General features: G+C 46.4%; 1 protein-coding gene across 3 annotated transcripts in view; it reads left to right on the top strand.

Annotated features, from left to right (window-relative positions):
- KIAA1549L (KIAA1549 like) overlaps window positions 1-18,619 on the top strand; it is a 273,623-nt gene extending 255,004 nt beyond the window's left edge. For all 3 annotated transcript variants that reach the window (XM_076002045.1, XM_076002044.1, XM_076002043.1), the window contains 4 exons: window positions 4,735-4,832; window positions 6,550-6,698; window positions 8,928-9,079; window positions 13,044-18,619. In XM_076002045.1, the coding sequence (XP_075858160.1) occupies window positions 4,735-4,832; window positions 6,550-6,698; window positions 8,928-9,079; window positions 13,044-13,325 (681 nt within the window). In that variant the 3' untranslated portion in view covers window positions 13,326-18,619. The remainder of the gene's footprint in view (window positions 1-4,734; window positions 4,833-6,549; window positions 6,699-8,927; window positions 9,080-13,043) is intronic.
- Window positions 18,620-19,278: the final 659 nt, after the last annotated feature.

The raw sequence follows: 19,278 nt of genomic DNA, 5'->3' as shown, positions 1-19,278 counted from the left end.
TTTTCATCTTGGAGTTAGACTTAATTACCAAGCCCCCTGCTTTCAGCTAAATAAGAGCTATCCTTCTAGAAGATTCTACCTCCACCAAGGTGTAGAGTTATTTATAGCTGGATATGAACAGGGTGGACATTCCTCTGCCTGGCGCAGTGTACTCAGGGTCAGCACGATGCTGTGGAAGGGGCACCATGCAGAGGAACCCAGTGTTGCCACCAGGTATGGAAAGATCAGAGCATCCACTCTGCCCTGGGGCCAACTCAATGGCACTGGACAGGGCTTCTAATGAGAATGAGCTGGCTTTGACTTGTTGGTGGTCTTTTTCCCACTAAGGCAAAGCCTGAGACCCCCTAACCTGTCCATTCAACCGCAGCCTGTCACCCTGATGGTGCTACCCTTTATTGTTACTGGATCCTTTCTCCTGGGTGGACACATGTGCACAAGGAGGGGCCAGCACACGATAGATCTCGTCTGGGCTCACCCTCCACCGGGATGGTAAAGAGGATGGTCCTGACCCACTCTCTTCACCTCCTCCCTAGGAGCAGCCAGGACTGGAACTCTGAACAGACTATTGCCTCCTTCCTTCCACATTACACCCAAACTTCTGAGCCCAAAGAGTGCCCTGTTCTAATCACACGCAGTCTCCTTCAACCTCGGAGACCTGAGACCTATTTATAAGGACTGCCTTCCGTTCTGAGTCTCCGGTCACCTTGCTGGCCAGAGGACAGGGCCCCCAAAGCTGGTTTCCTTGGGTTCCTTGGGTGCCAGGCTAGGCACCTCACAGCCACCATCGTGGAACTGGGCACTTGGAACCTGACAACAGTTTTGAGCAATAGCTCCCAGAGGGATTCCCATCATGGAGCAGCCAGCAGAGATCCAGATTCCAAATACACAAGAAAGGTAACTAGAATACAGGGATGAGCAGACTTAAATCCATGGGGAACCTGCACAGGGGGAGGTAGGAAGAAACAGTGTAGGAGGATTTCCTTGGCCCATGGCATAGGCTGCCTCTCTTTTCTTTTCTTTTTTTTTTTTTTTTTTTTTTTTTGAGATAGGGTCTCGCTCAGTGGCCTGGGCCAGAGTGCAGTGGCATCATCATAGCTCACTGCAACATTAAACTCCTGGGCTCAAGCGATCCTCCTGCCTCCACCTCCTGAGTAGCTGGGACTATAGGTGCACACCACCACTCCTAGCTAAGTTTTTTTTTAATTTTTTCTTTCTTTTCTTTTTTTGGAGAGACAAGGACTCGCTATTGCCCAGCCTGGTCTCAAATTCTTGGGTTCAAGCTATCCTTCCACCTTGGCCTCCCAAAGTGCTAGGATTACAGGCATGAGCCGCCGTGCTTAGCCATGCCTCCTATTTTTTATGTGGTCCCTGTGGCTGCCCCAAGGCCCTGTGGATACAGCCCAAGGGGAGCTGCCTGATATCCTATGCAGTCTTGCTCTGTGCCTGGCAAAATCTTCCAAACAAAGGAATTCCCTTGGTGCTTGTCAGAAGTTCAGACTTTTAATCAGTTCTCTTGGTGAACTGCTATAAGACAGACACAGGCATAGAAAGCCCTTTGCTTGGCTGGGAAACTGTGTTGACTACAGAATAAGCCTTCCGAGAACCAGGGATAAAAATAGATCGTCTGTCTCCTCTGTTGAATAGCATGAGAGGCCAGAAAAGAGAAGAGGGCTGTAAGCCCTTGTCTCTATTTTGGGAAAGAAGTGCCTTACTTGTTGGTGTATTGATAATCGTGGCGTGTAAAGCTAGAAGGACATCCAGGACAAGGGTTTCCCAACTGTCTGCAAAACTTCACAGTTCAGGGAGGTCCCAGGGGGTCATCATACAGGTGAGTGAAGGGCCAAAGTCACCAGGCACCTCCTCCCCAACTTCAACCAGAGAAGAGAAGCTCTGCTTTAATCTGTCAGTGTGTTAGGATCTGTCAAAATGATTGCATGGCTAAAGAAATGAAGCTCCTGAGCTAGACCAGTGCCTTATTTCACAAGAAAAATAAGACAAACAAAAAACAAGGTTCAGGGAGACTGAATGGCATATCCATAAAAATGAATGGCTAATCAAGACGAGAGCCTGATTCACTCAACATTTATTCAGAAAATGGTTATTTAACACTGCTTGGTATAAGACACTCTCCTCTAATGAAGAAGTACCATCATGAGACAGACGTGGTTACTGAATTCCAAGGAGCTTAGGATCTAGTGCAGCTGAAAATTTGGTTCCCTGAATACTATCTTAGCATACATTGTTTCCTGAGGCTCAAAAAATGGAGATGCAGCACAGTAACATAGCTTTCCATATTGACTCAGTCGGTACTTCGAGATCTAGGCAGATGTTTTACTTCGTTCTTGTTCTAAAACGTTAGTATTGCTGACACACTTCTGGGTTGACAGTTATTTTTTCCAAGCACTTCACATTTCATGACTTCTGGGTACTATTGAAAAGCCACCTATCGGTCTAATTGCCTTCCATTTGTAGGTGGTATTCCTTTTCTCTCTTTTTGCTTTTAAGATCTCTTTGCCTTTGGCATTCTACCATTTCTACAGTGTATCTATGTGTGTGTTTTATTTTATTTATCCTGCTTGGGATACATTGTACTTCCTGAAACTATTAATTTGCTTATTTTTTCAGTTCTGGAAAATTCTTAATTACTGCTTCTTCATATACTGCCTCTTCTTCATTCTCTAACTTCTCTGCTTTGGGGCTTTAAGTAGCTACATGTTAGACCTGCTCATTCCATCCTGCATATCTTGTATTTCTCTTTTATGTTATCTATCTTCTTATCTCTTTGTGCTTAGTAATTTCCTCAATTCTGTTTTCTAGTTTATTCTCTTTGTCCGTGATTGATATATTATTTAATTACCTTACATTGAGTGTTTTACTTTAATAATCATTTAGCACTTCTACAAATTCTATTTGTTCTTTTTTCAAATCTTCCAGATCATTCCTAATAGTATCTGTCTTGTCAATTTTTTTTTAAAAAATTATTTCTTACATTGTTGTTTTTTGTTTCATATCTAGAAATTCCAAATTCTAAAGTTCTCAAAGGTCTAAATCTTTTGTTTGTCGTTTTCCACTGACTTTCACTTCTCTTTTCTGATGTGTTTGTGGTCTCGAATTATGAGCTCCTGTTTGCTTCATCTTAAATTTGTGCTAATCCTGAGATCCTGCTCTAGGAACACTCTTCTCCAAAGAGGATTTACAATTGCTTCTGCCTGAGCCTGGGAGCATTACCACCATCTCTTCCTGGAAGGGACAATGCTGTTCCCCTTCCAGGTTGGAGGTGTGTGTCTCAGGTTCCTTCTCACCTTGCCCTGCCCCAAGACTTGATCTCTTCACTGACTGCCAATGTGGCATTTGTCTTCCAGGCAACACCGCCTTTTGTATTTGCTCACTACTCACTATTTCCTCCTCTGGTTTCAGCTCGTGGCTTTGTTTTAGTTTGCTGAGTTGTTGGGGTGGGAAAGGGGAGGGGCGAGGAGTCCTTGGAGATTTCCCTTACATCTTGCAGTTTTCACAATGCATTAAGAAGTATGTTCTATCCAGGACCTGGTTGTTACTGAGTGGGTTGGCCCCTACGAATGTGTAGTCTGCCGTAATGCTGCAGGGAGAAGACCTCATTCAATTTAACAAATCCTGTTTATGGATTCCCTGGGCTGCTGCCTTTTATCCTGATGCCTTCAGGTTTAAAGTCCTGTCATTTTGTTCCTCAAGAGATCTGACAGGCATGATACCTAAAGAAAGAAGCGGATGAAAAGCACAAGTTTAGCTTTGTCTTCCGAAAGCATTTCTAGATTGTCTCTTGTTAAAGGAGGCTGTGGCCTGGCTCCTTTTAATCCTGTCCATTTTTCTTTTATCCCTTCACATACTGATAAAAGTCTTCATTCTTGTGACAGTTCCAGTCCTTTATCTTTGAATAGTGCTTTATAGATTGCAAAATACTCGAACATACACTGACTTGCCCGATCTTCTCGGCAGCCCTCTGAGCAAGACATTGTTGTCCCCATTTCAGAAGAGGATGCTGAGGTCCAGAAAGGTCACTTGACTTGCTTATGAACCTAAAGTCTGTTCATCGGGACCTTCACACATCCCTCCTGGCTCCAAATCCATTGCTTTCCCTCACTACACCTGCTTTCCAGGAGAGAGAAAGTAAAACACAATCAATGATTCATTCATTCACTCATCTAATATTTATCGATCATGTGTTATATGCCAGGCACTGTTCCAGGCATGAGGGTGTAGCTGTCAACAAAGATCTTGCCCTTATGACAGTCTAGTTGGTGGCAGATAATAAATAAACAAGTAACAATGTAATGCCAGAGAGTGATCATTGTCATGATGAAAAATAATATGGGGACAGATAAAATGGGGTTCTTGGGTCATATAGGGCTGGATGGTTGAAATGAAGGAAGATGCCATGTGAAGAACAAGGAGGAAAGCATCCCATCCAGGGGAAAGAAAAGCCTAAGGCTGAAAAGGCCTTGGCATGTTCTAAGAACAGTTGAAGGGCTCTATGACCCACCATAATGGCCCCTGCAAAGGGGAGAAAGCGGTGGGAGATGAGGTAGAAGAGGCAGCTAGAAACATGTTAAGGAAGATCTAAGGAAAGAGTCTGAGGAAAGAAGGCGGGTCTGGCCCTCTGGCTCTGGAAGCTTGTGTTCCCCTTACATAAGACAAGCCTGTGAGCTGATGACGCCGGGTTTGAACAGATCTCCCTCTCGTCGCTGCTTTCTTCCACAGGCTTACAGGTTCTCCCAGCTTCCTGAGATGGTCATGGGCTCACCCCCGCCACCTGTACCTCCCCGGACCGGCCCTGTGGCTGTCACATCTCTCAGGCGGTAACACATTCCTTTCTTTGCTTTGTTTGGAATATTTGGGAAAGATTCAGTCCTGTGTCCCCTGACCTGACAATAGCACCAGCAAATTGCCTTCCTGCTCTGCCCCATTCAGGGTGCATCACCTGTACAGACAGCCGTGAGCCTGGGGCACTTGGGTGCCATGGAGGAAGTGGGGACCTCAGAGGGTTGACCTTCATGTCTCCAAATAGAAAGTCCTTCAGAATCCACAGAGAAGCCCAAGGCCAACTGCCAGGCACCTGCCGTGTGGCCCCAGCGAGTTGCCATGTCCCTCCAGCCCCTGTTTCCTTATCTGCAACATGAGCACAATGGCCTAAATGATCTGGAAAGCTCTGGGATTCCTCGGAAGGGGTCTCAAAAGAGCGTATGGAGCAGAGGTCAGGAATTTTTAGAAGGTAGCAAATACCTGGAGCAGGATGTGGGAAGCCGGGGCTGTGGGAACAAGCAGGTAGAGAGGGAGGGAGGGAGAAAGAAAGGAAAGGAGACTGCACCCTGAGCCACCAGCACCCACCCTGATGTACAATCAAATCATCATCCTCCGGGAACAGCAGGGGGCTTCTCAGTGACTCCTGAGAGTTCTAGATTGGAGGGGCTTCACATCAGCCTTTTGTGCTAGGTGGGCTGAAGGCCAGCGTTGATTTATTTGTCTCAGCCACCAGCCTTCTCCCATGCCCTTCCATGCCATCTGCCATCCTTGCCGCTTCTCAGGAGGCGGCTGCCCTTCCCATACACTAGAGGATTAGCCCAGGAAGGAACCTTCGAGGCAAGGCCAGCCACCCCTTTCCTTTTAGAGGCACGGAAACACGGTGGAGAAGGGAGGGAGCTAGAATCCAGCCCTCTGTGTCCCGTCCTCTCCCTTGCTGTGGCTCTCTCCTGTCCCTCTGCTCAGAGGGTGGCCCTGTGGGCTGGCACCTGCCACCTGCTGCAGCTGCCTTCTGCTGCCTCCCATTTTAACTTCAGGGGAGCCTGAGGTCCCTCTGTGAAACTGCCTCAGGCACCCGGCGATGCCTGTGGGGAGAAACAGCCTGTGGCTGAAGCACCCTTAAACTGGGGTGGCGCCATGCAGCCCAGGCTGCCCTCTTCTTATTTGGCTTTCTGAGCACTGAGTGGAAATACGATGTGTTAATGGGCCTATTCTCTGGTCCCCCGTGGGACCAAAAACAAAACAAAACAAAAGTTCTCAGTCACAGTGTCCACTGCTCCCAGGAGCAGCCTGAGCTCCCTGCCAAGGGTAGCAGGGAATGTGCCCCACCCCCACCCTGGGACATTCCGGTGTCAGTGAGGGGGCAGCCTCCGGACGCTCCAGACGGAGCCTTCTCATTGGCTGCCGATGATGTCATCACCTCCCAGGTCGACCATCCCCCCCTAATACCCAGCGCTAATTGCTTCCCTCCTTTTATATGGAAATTAAATGTTCAACCACCCACAGACGCGACAGCCACCCTTAGGGGAGAACTGACCTTGAACATCTAAAAATGATTCCAGCTCAGGCCAACGGGACAGCTGCTACAAGTCTGAGAGTCCCCGCCACATTGGCGCCCCCAGAAGGCCCTTTGTTACTGGGGGGCAAATCCTGTCCTGAGCACCCCACTCGGGGGCTGGGAGGCAGCTGCCCACTCCCAGAGGTGACGGCGCGCTCCTCCTGCCCTGCCGCCCGGGGTCCGGGGCAGCGCTAACGCCGCCCCTCTGCCCTGCCCAGGTCCACCTCCGACATCGGCAGCAAGACCAGGATGGCCGAGTCCGCGGGGCCCGAGCCGGCCCAGCTGCACGACAGCGCCTCCTTCGCGCAGGTGTCCAGAGGCCCCGTGTCGGTGGCGCAGTTGGATCAGTCGGCTTTAAATTACTCAGGTGGGCAAGAGCAGACAGGCCTGAGCATCCCGGCTTCTGCTGCTGTGCTTCCGTCCTCCCCGGCCGCCCCATCCTCTCTCCTGCCTCCTGCCACCTGCCACCCTCAGGATTCAAAGCCACCGCCTTTCGGGATCCCCTCCTGACTTCAGTAGCCAACTAAAAGAGCTACTGGTTTGATTTCTGGAAAAGATCTGAAATCGGGCAGAATACCAAGTAATGGGGAAATCAGAGTGTATGTTAACATTTTGCCAGATTTTAGTTTGGTTTTTTGTTTTATCTTCAAAGCATTCCGGATACAGCTACCCACCCCCATCTCATTCCCCTTCTCCCAAAAGGTAATCACAGTCCTCAAGGCATAGGTTTTAATCTTTTGCTTCATATGTCTGTATAAATTACAGTCTATATTCATGTTCTGTGCATTTGAAATTTACATAAGTGATATCATGCTATACATTTCCTTTTGTACTTTGTTTTCTCAATTTAACATTGTTTTCAAGATTTCTCCAGGTTGCTCCCCAAATACTGTGTAGATCTAGTTTATTCATTTAAACTGCCATATGGTTTAGACCAGAGGTCCTCAAACTTTTTAAACAGGGGGCCAGTTCACTGTCCCTCAGACCGTTGGAAGGCCAGACTATAGTTTAAAAAAACCTATGAACAAATTCCTATGCACACTGCACATACCTTATTTTGAAGTAAAAAAACAAATAGGGGCAAAAACACCCACATGTGGCCCGTGGGCCGTAGTTTGAGGATGCCTGGTTTAGACCCTGTGGTGAAGTCTAAGACCCCAGGTGACACAGAAACAGAGAGGAGGAGGGATGCAGCAGAGGGAACCTGGCCTTCCTGATCTTTGTGGAACTCTCCTAGGGCCACTGTTCTCAGCTGAGCAGGTGTTGCACTGCTCAAGGGCACCTGGCCTGGAGGCCAAGTGCAGCTAAAGTCCAGCCTGTGTTCCCTTTGCCAGGGGTAGGATCTGCACTTGCCCAGTAAAGGGAATCCTGTTTCGAATGTCACCAAAGGCACCATGGGCTCCTGGTGCTCTGGACTTTTCCCATCTTCCCATCCCCTAAAGAGGCAGCAGTGGGCCCAGCCAGCACCTCACCCCCTGGGCCTGCATCTGCCCAAGCTGGGAGAAGTGGGGACACAGAGGACTCTGGCACTGGCCTTGGCTAGGGGATGAGAGGACAAAGTCCATGGGGGACGTGGGGCGGGGAGCTACAGACTTCCACCTGCAGCCCAGCACTGCTCACCTGCCCAGTCAGCACAGGAGGGCATCGTCTGCTGCGACTCACCCTGCCTTTCTAGGAAAGTTCAACACACCCCACCCCACCCTCCCACCCACCTCCCCACCCCCACCCCCTGCTAAGCCCTCACCAACTCCCCCACCGACCCCATCCCAACACCCCTGACCTGCCAGCAAGAGAAAATGACACTTCGGTGTCCATAGGTGTTTTTCTCCCAGGAGGATGTGTATTTTTTTGAGCCAAGAAAAAGAACCAAAAGGAACAAACTTCACTGGTAGAATTTCTGGAAACCATGAATGCTTTAATAAGTTTTGGCAACAGGGTGCTTGCAGTTTTAGCCTAAAAGGCAGTTTGAATAAACTAAATACAAACTCAATGTTCATCTGAGCATTGTTCATAATAGCAAAAAACTGGAAACAACCATTATGTCCATCAGTAGGGCAAAGGCTAAACTGTGGCTCATATAATAGAATATCGGATGGCAGGTTACATGAATGAACTAGATCTGTCCAGTGTGTGAGTAGCAACCTGGAGAAATCTTGAAAACAATGTTAAATTGTGAAAACAGAGTGCAAAAGGTAACATAATAGCATGATATCACTTATGTAAATTTCAAATGCACAGAACATGAATATAGACTGTTATTTATACAGACATATGAAGCAAAAGATTAAAACCTATGCCTTGAGGACTGTGATTACCTTTTGGGAGAAGGGGAATGAGAGGGGGGTGGATAGCTATATCTGGAATGCTTTGAAGATAAAAGAAAAACCCAACTGAAGTCTGCTGAAAGGTTAACATACACTCTACCTTTGATGGAGCTACAGCCCCCAGCAAATGTTACAGCCCAGAGCAAGCTCTCCCCCACCTCAAACCAGCAGACAGCCAGGGGGCCTGTGAAACTGGCTCTATTTGGCCCTTGGGTGGCTGGGCCCCAGAGACCAGCCTCCCTAACCTCCCCTCTCCATCTCCTCCGTGCCAGGAAATACGGTGCCGGCAGTGTTCGCCATCCCAGCTGCCAACAGACCTGGCTTCACCGGCTACTTCATCCCGACGCCTCCCTCGTCCTACAGGAACCAGGCCTGGATGTCCTACGCAGGCGAGAACGAGCTCCCAAGCCAGTGGGCCGACTCGGTGAGACCCTTTCTGATTCCCTCGTGAAACTTCCACACAGCAGGGAGAAAATGGGATGAAAAGTTGAAACCGAGTGTTTTGTTATCTCAACCCCACTGCCACTAACCGGATGGCTAATTTTAAAGGAGACGGTATGGTGAGGCACGATGTACTTTGACAGAAGAACTTAGACCTGCCTTCTAGTCCAGGCTCTACTTCTTCCTAGCAGGGCGATCTTAGTCAAGTGAATTTGTATAATAATAAGTACCATTTGTTGAGTATTTTCTATGTACCAGACACCATGTTAGATGTTTTGTCTGTCTTATCTCATTTAATCTTTACAACAATCTTATCAGGTAGGTATTACTATTCCCATGATTACTCCCATTTTGCACATGAGGAAACTGAGGCCTAGTTAGGTGTTGTGACGTGTCTAAGGCCACACAGCTAGTAAGGAGGTGTCAAGGCCAGAATTCAAACCTGCACCTGTCTTGACTCCAAAGCTGTCATTAAATTTGTTTCTTTTAGCTGTAAAATTTTAGATGAAATGTCAGAAACTGAGGCATTGGAAACCCAAGACTGAATTACTTTGCATATAGATTCCAGAACTTTCTGCCTAACTTCTGGCCAAGGACTGCCTTCTTTTGGTCCCCTGGTTTCTCCCATCATTACAAGTAGGTGTATATGGCATAGTGCTACAGTCCCTAAACCCCGGGCTGCAGACCAGTACTTGTTCGTGGCCTGTTAGAAACTGGGCCACACAGAAGAAGGCGAGCGGCTGGTGAGCAAGGGAAGCTTCATCTGTATTTTCAGCCGCTCCCCATCATTTGCATCACCGCCTGAGCTCCGCCTCCTGTCAGATCAGCAGCAGCATTAGACTCTCATAGGGGCACGAACCCTACTGCAAACTGCGCATGCGAGGGATCTAGGCTGTGAGCTCTTTATGAGAATCTAATGCCTGATGGTCTGAGGTGGAGCTGAGGCGGTGATGCTAGTGCTGGGGAGCAGCTGCAAATACAGATCATCATTAGCAGAGAGGTTTGACTGCGCAATAAATGTAATGCATTTGAATCATCCCGAAACTATCCACCCTACCCACCGTCTGTGGAAAAACTGTCTTCCAAGAAACCAGTCCCAGTGCCTAAAAGGTTGGGGACCCCTGACACAGTGGACCTGGCTCAGCCTGCACCAGCCGGGTTATTCGCAGCCCAACCTGGCTTCTCATTCACCTGTCAAGGGCTGCTATGTGAAAGAAACCAAGCAAACAGGAAAAACCCAATGATGACCTCTAGAGTGGGTTGCCTAGTCCCTGAGTGAGATCATTTTGCATGGATAGAAAGGCAGGCTGCCCCCCAGGCTAACTCTAAATTCATTTTAGGGGTTGGTCTCAGTATTTGGAATAAATCCTAGACTTAAAAAGCACATTGACACCAAGGCCTGAGTCATCTTTTATCTCTGCATAAACCCCTGGGTCCATAATCTCTGCCCCTGTAGCAACAACTCAACACTGGTTTTTGTGTCTGTTCTCATGCCACACTTAAAATGACAGCATGAGGTAAAGCTCTCCTACATATGTTAATTTTCCTGATAACCAAAGCTTACCCCTTTAATTTTCAAAACATTTAGAAATATGTATCATTTTGCATAAAAATATTTCTGTAATGAATGATATTTTCCCCTTCCTTCTTTAAAAGAGGCTATATCCTAGGGAATATTTAAGAGATTAAAAAGTAATAATAAAAAATAAAAGAGGATATAACATAATTTCATGTCGTTTATGAGTGATTCAGCATCATTATGATGCCTCACTGTACTAAAATGTCATTTGTAGGATGAACTCTAATGGTTTGTAGGGTTGTTGCCTCTATATTATCAAATATCTCCAAACCATTAATACTATGATTTTTGGAGTTACTATCATGGCTCAGCATGGTTTTTCGTTTTTTCTTTGTCTGATCTTGCTCCCAGCTGGCACTTTATGTTGCTATCAATGTCCCTACTTCCAGTAATATGCTAGCCCTTAAACATGCTTTTCTTCTTCCCTGTGATGCTGAGTTAATAAAAAAAATAAATAAATAAATAAACATGCTTTTCCTAATGTGCTATCATCAGCAAATGAGGCGTGTCTTAGCTCGTTAGAATTGTTTGTAAAGTTGGAGTAAATAAGCTCTAAGTAAGGAACTGGAGGAATTCCCTGCTGTTAAGTCTGTGGATTTTAATGTGGGACTTTATGGCATCTATTTTGGTTTGGGAACCTTCTTTTGGAAGGGGGCGGCGGGCTTCATTCTTTGCTGTTCTAAACAGCTGACATCACTGGATTGATTTGATCAGTTCAGAGCTTATTTGATTCTGTAATTCCACTTACAGTCTAAAAATTATATATACTTTTCAGAAAGTAGACTGTATTTAACTACTTAGACAGTAAGTCTGTGGCTTTGACAGCTCCCACTGCATGCAAAGTGCAACGCTGGGTACTCCATGGGACTTGGCAGAAGGATTTTCCAAAACCTTGACCTCACCCTCAAGACACTTACAAGACATAACTTAGCCAGGTTTATAGCCAGACCCAGGCCTTTGGGTTCATTCTGCCTTAAAGAGGAAGGAAAAGGAGCGCAGCACACAGAAACCTAACCTTCCTGACAGGGTGACGAGATCATTCTGGGCTCATACCCTTTGGTGCGAAGGAGAACCAGTTTCTTATTAGCTTTTTTTAATTAAGAGGAAGATGATTGCTGCAGCCTAAATGGGTCTTTCCTGGAGTACAACCACCGCTTGCAGTTAAGCAGGAAGGCGTGGAGTAAGTGGGCAAGACAGGCGATTTATAGCACAGAAAAACCAGTGCAGGAAACTCTGAACAGTTGTCAGCTTGAGAAAGATGCCCCTTTAGGGCAGCGAGATGCACCCCTTCCACATTGACGTGAGAAGGAAAAGGCCTGCACCATCATTTGGATGCCTAACCTTCCTGGTCCCAGGAGCCAGCTTGGATAAAGTCACCTGGACCTGGGATGGCAAGTAGATTTCATCCTTGATGCTCCATGGAGAAGGGTTGGGAAGGGGCTTCTGGGCTCAGCAGGAAACTGTGCTGTGATCAATTGGTAATGTCTGCCATGGATGATGGTTAGGGAAGGAGTGGTATTTGCCAGCCAAGTGTGATGGTCCTAGACATATTAATGTTATGGGACATACAGGTCTTTTGTGGAATACCATGGACAGCATCCCCGTAAGTGGCACTGTTTCTGTAGGAGTGCTGATCCTACATTCTAAATCATTGATTTTCCTTATCCCTAGAAACTTCCATATATTCAAGCATAGAACTATGTGTCTTCCACTTTTAATGAAAAGAGAACATTTTTTCAAGACACTGAGATCATATCCTGAATCCAAGACATTGTAGTGTGGTGATTAATGCCCAACCCTTGGAGCCAGACAGACCTGTGCAAAGCGTGTCTCAGGCTTATCACCTTAGACTGTAGCACTCTTTGCTTCCGTTTCTTCATCTGTAAGATAAGAATAATAGTACCTACCTCCTATGTTGTTGCTTTGAGAATTAAATGAAATGATGTGTGGAAAGCCCTTAGCACAGGGCTCTTTCGGTGTTAGCTCAATTAGTGTTAGCTATTATTATTATTAATAATAATTACCCCCGAATTCCTTCAAGATCCATAAAGAGCAATAATTGTGCTTATATGAATAAGGTAGCCAGATAAATTCAGATCTGGACTCAGATATATTCCTAATGTTTTCAGCAAGGGTTAAAACACCTATTTAATCCATCTAAACAGCATAGTCAATGAGTCCAAATGACCAGTTTTCTAAACAGACTGATTCTGGGTTTTGTATCTGTATGGTAGCACATGGCTTCTGTTTTCTCCTAAGTGCCTTCCCTTGTCCTCAGTCCCCTCCCACCTCCAGTATCAAGTGTGCCCTATGACTGAGTCCCCTCCTAATGCCAGGCCCTCCTCTTGTCTCCCCACATCCTCCGCAGGTGCCCCTCCCCGGGTACATCGAGGCTTACCCCCGATCCCGGTATCAGCAGAGCTCGCCCTCCAGGCTCCCCCGCCAGTACAGCCAGCCCTCTGGCCTGCACCCCAGCCTGGAGCAGGCCCCCGCGCCCTCCGCCGCGGCCTCGCAGCAGAGCCTGGCAGAAAATGACCCCTCGGACGCGCCGCTGACCAACATCTCCACCGCGGCCCTGGTGAAAGCCATCCGGGAGGAGGTGGCCAAGCTGGCCAAGAAACAGACAGACATGTTTGAGTTCCAGGTCTAACGCCTTAGCCCCGGGGGACTCGGGACTTCCATGCTGCGCGAAACAGCCTTTGGGGTTCTCACGCCTGATGTGTTGGGACTTCGGAGAAGGAGTGAGTCTTTCTAAAGCTCAGTTTCTGAAAAGGTGAACAGCGGGGCTTCTGGGAAACAGAGGGAACCCGAGAATGAACAGCTGGATTCTTCTTGGCTAGTTCATCTGCTCGTGTGTCAAGAAGTGCCCGCTGGGGACGTTATGATTGATATTCATTATGTTGAATGTTTGAACTGGGTGTATTTCCCTTTGGAGCCTTAATCACAAGAGGCACTAGCTAATCTACAGATTCCTGTCCAATGCCATATTTTAATAAATCACTGGAAGGCGGAGAATATACCTCTCATCTTCGGTGACCCTGCATGTTAACTGTTTCTGTGTTAAGGCAGCACAGCAGCGTGGATTAAGCAGCAGACTGTACTCTCTCTCATTCAGCCGTGACCGTGATGGTTAACATCGTCTCTAGTCTGCAAGGGAGACGCTGACTCCAGCCAAGAAACTTGAGTCCCTTTTTTTAAAAGGTTCATATTCAAAGTCAAATGAAATTGGATGAAAGTCAGTACCCATGGCTGCGCCTATAAATAGTCCTGACTCTTTATTTCCCCCAGTAATTAAAAAAAAAAGGCCAAGAAAGAGAGAAGAAGAGAGAGAATGGTAGATTTGTGTCGACGGGTTTTCTGAAAGGTGTTGTCGCTTTGGGAATAGAGCACCCCACAAGTTAGGATCTAACTGAAAGAGAATCGGTGCTAAGAGCTCTTAGGGTCCTACAAAGAAACACAGTTATTTGTGGAGGTTTTTCTTCGCCCTGCATTGAAGGTGGCCTGAGAACAGAGCTGCTCTCTTTGGGGGAATAACAGATACTTGCCTTTTACAGGAAAATCTCTGTCCCTTCAACAATGACGTCCAGCCTGTGCGGCCCAGCGGTACAAAAGGGAGTGGTAACTGATCCCTGTTAGAGACAGGAGCGGTGGTTCCAAAGTCTTCCCAGGCTGCAGCCTCTGTTTATAGAAGTTTCTGAATGTAGGAAATCTGTTGAGTTGCATTTAAATGTAAATAAACTTTTAAAAAGTGTGGGCAGGGAGTTAGCCAGTTGCCTACAGCTAATAGACGCAGGAGGACATGTGCTGAAGTGGCAGGGCTGCTGCTACCTTGTGGCCACGATGTTGCAAGTCACCCTTCCTGGCATGGCGAGTTGGTCCCCAGAGCTCTGGGTAGGGGACGTTGCCTCACAGCACTGAGGCACCAGCTGCTGCCAACCCTCCTCCCCCCCCCCCGTCCCCAGCAACGTGAGCAAGACAGCTGCTGACTTTGGGTAGCAGGGGAGAGGGGACACTTTGGTTCCCATACCAACTTGGGGAGCCTGTACTGGGTTGGGGGCCTACCTGGTGTCTGTTGGAGAACGAGGTCCTGTCCTGCTTTCGCCCACGTTGCATCTAGCTTCTGCTGTCTCCATCCCTTCTGAGCCCATCTGCCCATTGTCCTCATGAGTTTCTTTGGTCTTTACTGAAAGAACAAGGTGGAAACTGAAACGTTGAGAGAAGACGAGAAATGGAACTGATTAGAACGGGAGATTGAAACTGTCAAAGCACAGACTTTTCACAGAAGCCGTTTTTATTTCCCAGTGGCAAATTGCCCTCTTTGGAATGTTCAGAGACGACATGTCATGGAATTCCCAAACAAGTCTCTTGTTCGGATGATAATAGGTAGTGTCCTTTTAGTATGCTGGTTGATCTTTCATAGTGTTAGGTTTTTGTTACTTAAAAAGAAATCAGCTATAAATAAAATGTATTTTTGTAATTCCCTTCTGTATATATGGTATATTTCTACCAATGGCCAGTTGTTGTAGTCCAGAACCTAAGTCAGCTTGCAAAACACTGTGGACAGTGCAAGATTTTATGGACAGACTAACATAATGCCTAAGTCTATCCAAATAGGCATTCAGTGCACTTGAATGAACAAAGAGCCAAAGAAACTCAGCCTTTTCATGCAAATGGTATGAGTCTGATAAAGTCAGCTACATTATCCCGCTTTCCCAGTAATATTAATATTTCATCAGTGCAATGATATCAACCCAGTACTTTGTCTACTTGGTACATGCCTGGAAATACTGTATGTGAAAATGGCGTTTCGAGACCTTAGTGTAATTGAAATATATATACATGTTTCGAAAGACAGTGTCTGAGCTTTGGATGTTCCGATGACTTACAGAGGTCTGGCTCTCCAGGTCGCTAAGAGGATGGAGCCACAGATCACCGTGGTCTTTGCAGAAGCCCATGCAATTGTCAGTGGAGACAACTAAAAATAAAGCATGCTGCATCCGAGACTGGCTTACACTAGACACCATGGGTGCAAGAGAAGTAGATGAGAGGAAAAGCTTAAGTTGAAAAGAAATCCGTCTGTTCATGATTTCCCACCAATGGGGAGACAGCCCCTGTGGTTGGGTTTTCTGTGACTGACGCGTGGCCCCTTCTCTGAAGATTCTCCAGGTGAAGACACCTGGATGCTGACTCTGAGAAAAGGAAGATGGTCAAACGTGCCTCATGGAAGTGAAAATAGGGTTCCATGAGAGCCCCGAGGAGGCAGCAACAGACTCTGTGTTCATTGGAACCCTCCAGACAGTCACAGAAGCCACAAAGGATCTTGGTTGACCTGGGAGAAGGAGGAAGTGGAAATTCAGAGATGGCCCGAGGCTTCCAGCCCCATCTGCTGATCCGTGACCCGACTTATTTTCCATCTCACCACCATGTGGGCTGCAGGATTGTCAGTGACACATGTCTTTCACTGTGCCCGGAAGCTCAAAAGATACATAAGGGTCATATGAGGAAGTCCATAATGTTCTTGCCAAGAAAAAAGATGACTGATTGCGTGTGTAATGAACTTCAGATACAGTGTGTAGAGGACGATGCATTTTGTGGCATAATAAACATTTTTCAGCACTGGTTTGGATATGAGTTTTCTGCATTTATGAAAAAGAAATGCATTTTTGGCTTTTTCCAGAGAGTGCCGTCAAGGAAATGGTGTCCTCACCTGCTGTTCAAGACTGTGGGGAGGAGTTCCTCTCTCAGCACCAAGGATCCAAGCAGACAGGCAGGGATGCCCCTTCCTGCTTGTCCCGGTGAGGTATCAGACCCCCGGCTCTGTGTCAGTGGAGGGGGACCTGGTGTGCAGGGACAGAAAGGTCTAGGGTGTGGCCCGGTACCTACCAGGGGAGGCTTGTGTCGCAACAAGATGGCAACTGTTACCTATGGAGCAGGAGTTTCCTCTTTCAGGGTGGATTATGTAAAGATCCATTCTTTGGTCCTGGAAGAAGTTTTATTGTGCATTTTTTAATAACTCAGCAGAAGGGCTTATAATTTCTGAGTTATCCTGATGGAAGAAAGGAAATTGTTACATCTGTGATTTGGAAAAAAAAAAAAAAAAAGCAAAAACACCTTCTGAGAGAGAGTGTAGTAGAATGCAGGAGGCAAGGAATGTAAATGCCTAACTAAAAGTAATGCTTTGCTAACAGGCAGAAATTAGAGCAATGGATGAAAAGATTTAAACATTGATTGCATATAGAAATGAGCTCCCATTTTTCTACATAGCACACGGAAACTCGTTTAATGAATAATATAACAAGTATTGTTTTAAAAGTTTGAGCACAGGATTTAGACTTAATCCTAAATTCCTCCTACCACACACCAGAAAATAATTTGGACTTTCTTTACAAAATACAGCCAGATACCCTTAAGGAAAGATAGTCATTTAGCTTGGAGGAGTGACGGACTGGGGTCGAAGTGTTGAAATGAAATTCTGCCATTCAGTCCAACTTCGAAGGGATTCGGTCAAGGAGTTTTTGCAAGGACTAGAGACCTGCTCACGCTTGCTCGAGTGTAGGGGCTGGCTGAAAGAATGCAGGGGTCTTTCACAGACACAAAACACAGCTCCTCTCCAGGAAGGGGTAGAGGTGGTGGCCCTGGCTCTTACACTCTCTCACGTCCTCTTTTCTCACGGGCTTTCATCCATATCTGTTCCGTCCTCTGTCTTCCCCTGGCCAACCAGCTTTCTCATTAGTATATGTACAAAAATATCCACCCAGGACCCACCTCGCCCAACCTTTCCTCTCCAGTCCCTCCACTCTGGGATTAGCATCTCTGTGCCCCCTGAGGTTAATTCTCAAGAATCAGATTGGTCCAGTTCATCTGCCTAGGGATGAGCCACCTGGAGTCAGCTGTGACCAAGGAGGCTGGGTCATGTAATATAAGCATAGCCCCCTGGACTGACCCTTTCAGCAGGGGCTTTTGTAGGGGGCTAGCACCCAGAGGAAGGAGCACGAGTGGGCAGGACCTTCAAAAGGAACCTACTACAGACCAGAATTGACCAGTACACCTGGGATGCCACCCAGCAGCCAGTCCTGGGAGGGCAGCCTCTTTGGAGACTGCCACAGAGAGACAAGGGGCGTCCTTCACTTACACATCAGGTGAGAATACATGACCTTGAAACCCTGCTAGACTGGCCAGAACTGCCCCAACCACTTCCCACCCCGACGCCAGTTACTGATACAGCTGCTGTGTCTCAGAAGTGATTTCTGACCAAGGCCCAGTTAGCACGATGTCTTGCTCAGCAGACAATAAATACTTGTAAATTGAATTGCATGATCTTAGCTCAGGTGCTATTAATGTGGCTCACGGCCACACACTTGCATGGATGAGAAAACCGATGAGCCTCTCCATAGAGTCTTTTGAAACAAAATTGGTTTCAAGTGAAACTGATATTATTGTGGCTCTGACCTTCTGAATATAATAAGTCAGTGTCCTGAGAATTGAAAGGTCTCTTGATTTCTTAGGTGAACTGTTACAGAATCCGAGCCTAACATAAATGCTAAAATGTAAGGTGTTTCTGAAAAGGACTGTTTAGGAAATGTAGTTGTGCCAGAAACAAATTCTTTCGGAAGATAGTAAGTTGCTTTGATTTTGCAGGTTTCAAAAATCAGGAAATCTGTGATACGACAGAATTTGTCTGCATAGGTCAAACCCACATTTCAGTGAGAGCCATTATATAAGAGAATCTAAAAGTGGATTATTTTCAATCTCTGACCTTGGTCAGACTTTTGCAAATTATGAAGGGAGGCTGTCAATGTATTTTACACAAATTAACTGTGGCCTCACCTTATTTCTCCTCATCTCTTCCTTATGTCTAAACTCACCCCTATCACACACCCCAAACTAAGTAGAGAAAAGGTTTGTATTAAAAAGAATCAGAGAAGTTATCATATGGACTGGAAATTTTGAAAAAGATGTAAATATTCTCGACCTGGAGTGACACACTTTGCTCTCTGATTCCTCATCTGTCAAATGGGTACAACATATGTACTTCCTACCTCTCGTGGTGGTTGTGAGGAGCACATAGCATAATGTATCTGAAAATGGTTTGAAAAGTCTAGGTGAAGGAATTCTTACTAAATGATGGGTTTTGTCATTCAGTTCTCTCCAGCAAGGTATTTGAGCTCCTCCTAGCCCCTGAATTAATTTGTATTATCACGTGTTCCATGACACAACTTCTTGTCAAGGAAAAATAAAGAAATTCCTAAATTTGGAGTTGCCCACAAAAGCCAACCTCATCTGGACTTGCTGTTAATTGTCGTTGTCGTCTCTGATTTGGAGGATGTGTAAGTACTTGTATATGTGCTTTAACTCTGGGTGAAAACCCCAGACCAGTGATTCTTTAAAACCACATTAGACACATTGGGCAAAGTACTGAACAGAAGCTTGGAATGTAGCTGTTATTTTAATGCTTTGCTTTCTAATTAACTTTGTACGTCCTTAGCCTCTGCCGGGAACAGAGTGTTCATATGCTGTTAGAGTTTTTTATTGTAAAATAAAATGACAAAAGGCTTTCATACCCCAAAACCTGCCTGCTTCTCATTCTACCTCTTCCAGTTGGT

This window comes from Microcebus murinus, chromosome 4, assembly GCF_040939455.1.
Source record: "Microcebus murinus isolate Inina chromosome 4, M.murinus_Inina_mat1.0, whole genome shotgun sequence".
Classification (NCBI taxonomy): Eukaryota; Metazoa; Chordata; class Mammalia; order Primates; family Cheirogaleidae; genus Microcebus; species Microcebus murinus.
Note: the sequence above shows the minus strand (reverse complement) of the source record. Positions and strands in the feature narration are given on the sequence as shown.